Here is a 5,018-nt window from a genome sequence, read left to right as displayed (position 1 = left end):
AAAAAAAAAAAAAAAAAAAAAAAAAAAAAAAAAAAAAAAAAAAATTATAAATAAATAAAAATATAATACAACCTAATATAATATAATTTATATGTTTATTCACACTTGAACATATATATATATATATATATATTATTGTTGAATGTCTTACATCTTCTTCTATAAGATTTTTCCTTTAATATTTGTTCTGGGGTCATAACATTTACTTCTTTTTCGTCCAATGGTTTCTGATAACCTATTTCATTTTTGTCAATTTTATCCTCATTTTTTGATAAAATAATTTTCATACATGGAACAGTAGTAATAAATTCAACAGTTCTGTTATTTGCTTCTTTGTTTTTATTGTTTTCCTCATCTTCTTCTTCTTCTTCCTCTTCTTCATCCCCCGATTTCTTGTCTTCATTTTTTGAGTTCTTTTTCAAGCCACTATTATCCTCTCTACAAAATTTGGAAAAAATTAAATAAAATTAAATGGAATATATGATCAGTCATTATAAATACGGATATAGATTAAATAATTTATTACTCGAAAGAACGCACAAGTATAAACATATATATATATATATATATATATATATATATGTATATATTTATGTAGGTATTAGTTTTTTTTTTTTTTTTATATACAAACCTTTTAATTACATGCTCCTTTTCGTAAAGTTTGGTAAACTGGTGTAAGCCCTTGGCTCTCCTTTTTACCATTTCAGCTACATTAACAACAGAACTTATAGCTTTTCCTACTCCTGATAAAATAATTTCATCATAGGTCTCGAATAATACAATAGCTTTATAGACATAATCTAATGCATCACTCTTGTAACTAATTCTAATCTCGTTTTCTAATTTTGTATCACTCTTTGTGCTACCAGGCATTTTGAAATAAATAATTTAAAAAAAAAAAAAAAAAAAATTCAATACTAATATAAGTAAACAATATAAAAAAAAAAAAAAAAAATTATAATAAGAAATAAAGCATATATGAGGAAAAGATAATAATAAAAAAAAAAATAATAATAATATAAATTTTATCAAAATATATAATATTTTATATAATTTATAATATTTTATTTAAAAAAATATATATATTTATTATTTTAAAATATTATATTTTCATTAGAATAAAAAAAAAAAGAAAAAAAAACAAGTATAATCTCTGTTTTTAAAACAAAAATATATATATATAATATTTTATATGTATTTTGAAATATGAATTGTAAAATATATATTAAAATAATTGACAATTTTTAAAAATATAAATATATTTTTTCTTGATTTTTAAAAAATATAACTATGAATATTTTTAAAATATTTATAAATATATATATATATATATAATACAATTATTATATACAACAATTATATTTAATTTTTTATATATAAATAAATATAACAATAATATATTTATGGATAAAATAATAGAATGATTAAAAAAAAAATATATATATATTTATATTATTATATATATATATATATATATAAAACAAAATAAATATTTTTTAAAATAAAATATTATTATTATAATATATATAATATATAATATTATTTATAAAACTATAATATATTATAATATTAATACAAGATCTCTTATTTTTTTAATAATATATATTTTTTAATATATTATATAGAATGAATGTATTTATAATATATAAGAAATAAATGAAAATAAATAAATAAAAGATATATATAATAATATTATTTATATTTTTTATATTATATGTTATTTATATATATTTTTTAAAATTATTTGTAATCATTTTTATTTTATTTCATTTTTATTCTTTTATATACATACATTATTCATATTATAATAATATATTATATATATATTATATATTTATATATAAATATATTTTTTATATTTTTATTAAAGATTAAATTTTTATTCTTTTTGATTTTTTAATATTATAATATTTATATATATATAATATATATATAATTAAATGTATGTAAAATACAATATAATATGATAGATATATATTATTATAAAAAGCAAATATTAATTTTATGAATATTTGTAGAAAAATATCCTCTTTTCTTTTTCATTATAAATTTTATAAACCAACGGTGGATATTTATTTATTTATATATAATAGATTATATATTTATATAAAAATATATATATATATATATATATATATATATATAATATCCATTACATCATATATAATATATATGGTATTATAATGTTATTTATTTGTTATAATATTTATATAATATTATATATAAGTGAACTTATTTTTTAATAATAAAGTATACATACATAACAAAATAAGATTAAAAATGAAAAGAATATATGTATTTTCTATTTTTTATAAATTAGAAAATATATTCTAAAAAAAAAAAAAATCCATTTTTTAGATTTCATATTTTTTATGGAAGAGGAATATGAAAAATAATTAAAATATTACAATATATATATATATATTATATATATATATATATATATATATAATATTATTAATCATATTTTTGTATATTCTTTTAAAAAATTAAATTATCTATATAACACTATTATATTTAAAAAAAAAAAAAAAAAAAACAGTTAATAAATCCCCTTTCGTTTTTCTTTTTCTCTATTTTTATTTTTTACACAAGACTTTTTTATTAGTTTATACATAAACATATTATAGAAATATAAATATTTCAAATTTATATAAAGTACAAAAAATAATAAAAATAAAATAATATAAAAAAAAAATTCTTATTTCACAACTGTATTTATGTTTTTACTTTTTTCTTCTAATTTTGTTTTATTTTGTTTCATCCTAAACAAAATATTAGAAAAAGTATTCAAGGTATATTTTTTGAACGAAAATGGTTATTTTAGTATATATATATATATTATATATATATATATATATATAAATTAAAAATATTACAACATTTTTATTTGATTACAAAGAAATATATATATAATATAATAAAGTTATAAAATTATAATTTTTATTTTTTTTATTTTTTTTTTTTGTTTCATACAATACATGATTCTATATTTTTATAATATTAAAGTATGTTTTCAATAATACATTAAAAAAAAAAAAAAAAAAAAAAAATTATAATTAAATATGTAATAACATTCTATAATAAAAAAAAAAAAAATATGCTATTATATATGATTTTTAAGTTTTATTATTAAATTATTTAAATACATTTGAAATTTATTTATTATAATAATTTTTACGATTTTTAAAATAATAAAGCTTCTTACTTATTATGTGTACTCCCTTTAATATTCATTATATAACGTAATTTTATTTTGTTTTCATATTTTTCATTAATAAAAAGTATTCATTTATATTTTCTACACTTTGATTATTTCTATTTCTAAAAGGGTATGTTAAAATAAATAAGAATAAATAAATATATATATATATTTGAATATTCCATTTATATCATTGAAAGAAAAGATTATTTAATAGTTATAACATTGCTAGTAAATTATATGAATATGATTAATATAGATATGCGCAACAATTATAATATTCCTTCATATTTTAATGAATAAATAAATAATTATATATATATGAACATTAAGGTGTTAAATATACAGACGGATAAAAAAATAAAAAAATAAAAAAATAAAAATGAAATATAAAATATTTATATTTTTTTATAATATTAATTTAAGATAATATTCCAAAATATATATATATATATATATATATATATATATATATATATATATATATACATATATATGTATAAATTATTTTCTTGTTATATTTTAATATTGCCTAATAAAAAATAATCAACAGACATTTTTGTTCAGTTTATATATAGATAATAATATGAATAAATAGAAAAAATATAAATTATTTTTATACAATAATGAATTTTATATTCTTTCAGTTCGAGAAATACACTTCTACAATTTTGTAATATATATATATAAACAAAATATAAAAGAGGAGAATAAAAAATTATATACTTGCATTAATTTTTATTATTATTCCTATTTAAAAAGATTATTTTAAAAAAAATGGAAGAAAAATTATATGAAAAACATTTTTTTGATAAGTACATAAAGATGGACATACCTAATGATTATTTGGATGCTTCAAGATTTAGAATAATTCCTGATAATCAAGAAGTATATGTTCATAAATATGATAATAGATGTTTTATAATTGAAGTATTATGTTATGAAGTTATGAATGATAATGACAAAAGTAAGTATTATTTTAATGATTTAGCTAAGGAAAATGGAAGTATAGAAAATATGATAATTGTAAATAATAATAGTTTATCACATGTACAGAGAAATTATAATTTAATTGTAGGGAAACAAAAAATTAAAAAACAGAATGAAAATGATTATGAGAATGTTTTCTTATATATAGGTATATTTCCATATAAAGAATATAATGCTGATATATTAATAACGTGGAATGTACCAAAAGATAATTTTAATATACATCCAGAATTAGATATATTTAACAATATGTTAAAATCCTTTAGGATTCTTGATTACCAATTATTTGTTTAAAAATAAAATGATTATTTAAACTATTTATGAGCTCGAAATATAAAATGTAAACAACAAATGTGTACATAACATTTCAAATATGTACATATTTTATTTTCATATTATATTTTTTTGTGTAATTGGCTTGTAGGCACAATACAATTAAAATTTTTTTGCTCCACGTAAATTTGCTTATTTTGAATAAAATTGCAACTTTTTGTACTTTTATAACAACCTCCATATAATATGGGTGTGTATCTACATAAATAAATAAATAAATAAATAAATATATATATATATATATATATATATATATATATATATGTTTATATAATTATATATTTTTTCTCTTTATATATATTTAATTTTTTCGTTGTTATTTTATCATTATTGTGTTTTTTTTTTTTTTTTTTTTTTTTTTTATTTATTAAACAATTCAAATATTTAAAATATATAAATAAAAAATTTGTCAAAAAAAAAAAAAAAAAAAATATAAAAATATTATTAAAACTAAAATTATTATAATATATATAATTAATAATTTTATTAAAAT

General features: G+C 13.8%; 2 protein-coding genes across 2 annotated transcripts in view; one reads left to right on the top strand and one right to left on the bottom strand.

Moving 5' to 3' along the window:
- Positions 1–873, bottom strand: part of PRSY57_1345300 (DNA/RNA-binding protein Alba 2, putative) — a gene marked incomplete at both ends in the record, with an annotated part of 1,158 nt that extends 285 nt beyond the window's left edge. The window contains 2 exons of the mRNA XM_020115203.1: positions 152–438; positions 632–873. Of these exons, the coding sequence (XP_019970126.1) occupies positions 152–438; positions 632–873 (529 nt within the window). The remainder of the gene's footprint in view (positions 1–151; positions 439–631) is intronic.
- A 3,106-nt stretch (positions 874–3,979) lies between these two features.
- PRSY57_1345200 (nuclear import protein MOG1, putative) lies at positions 3,980–4,486 on the top strand (the record flags this gene model as incomplete). Its single annotated transcript, XM_012909376.1, has 1 exon — positions 3,980–4,486. The coding sequence occupies one exon, from the start codon at positions 3,980–3,982 to the stop codon at positions 4,484–4,486; it is 507 nt and encodes a 168-aa protein (XP_012764830.1).
- Between the last annotated feature and the right edge of the window lie 532 nt (positions 4,487–5,018).

Source organism: Plasmodium reichenowi, chromosome 13, assembly GCF_001601855.1.
Source record: "Plasmodium reichenowi strain SY57 chromosome 13, whole genome shotgun sequence".
Taxonomy (NCBI): Eukaryota; Apicomplexa; class Aconoidasida; order Haemosporida; family Plasmodiidae; genus Plasmodium; species Plasmodium reichenowi.
This window is presented reverse-complemented; position numbering and strand designations above follow the sequence as displayed.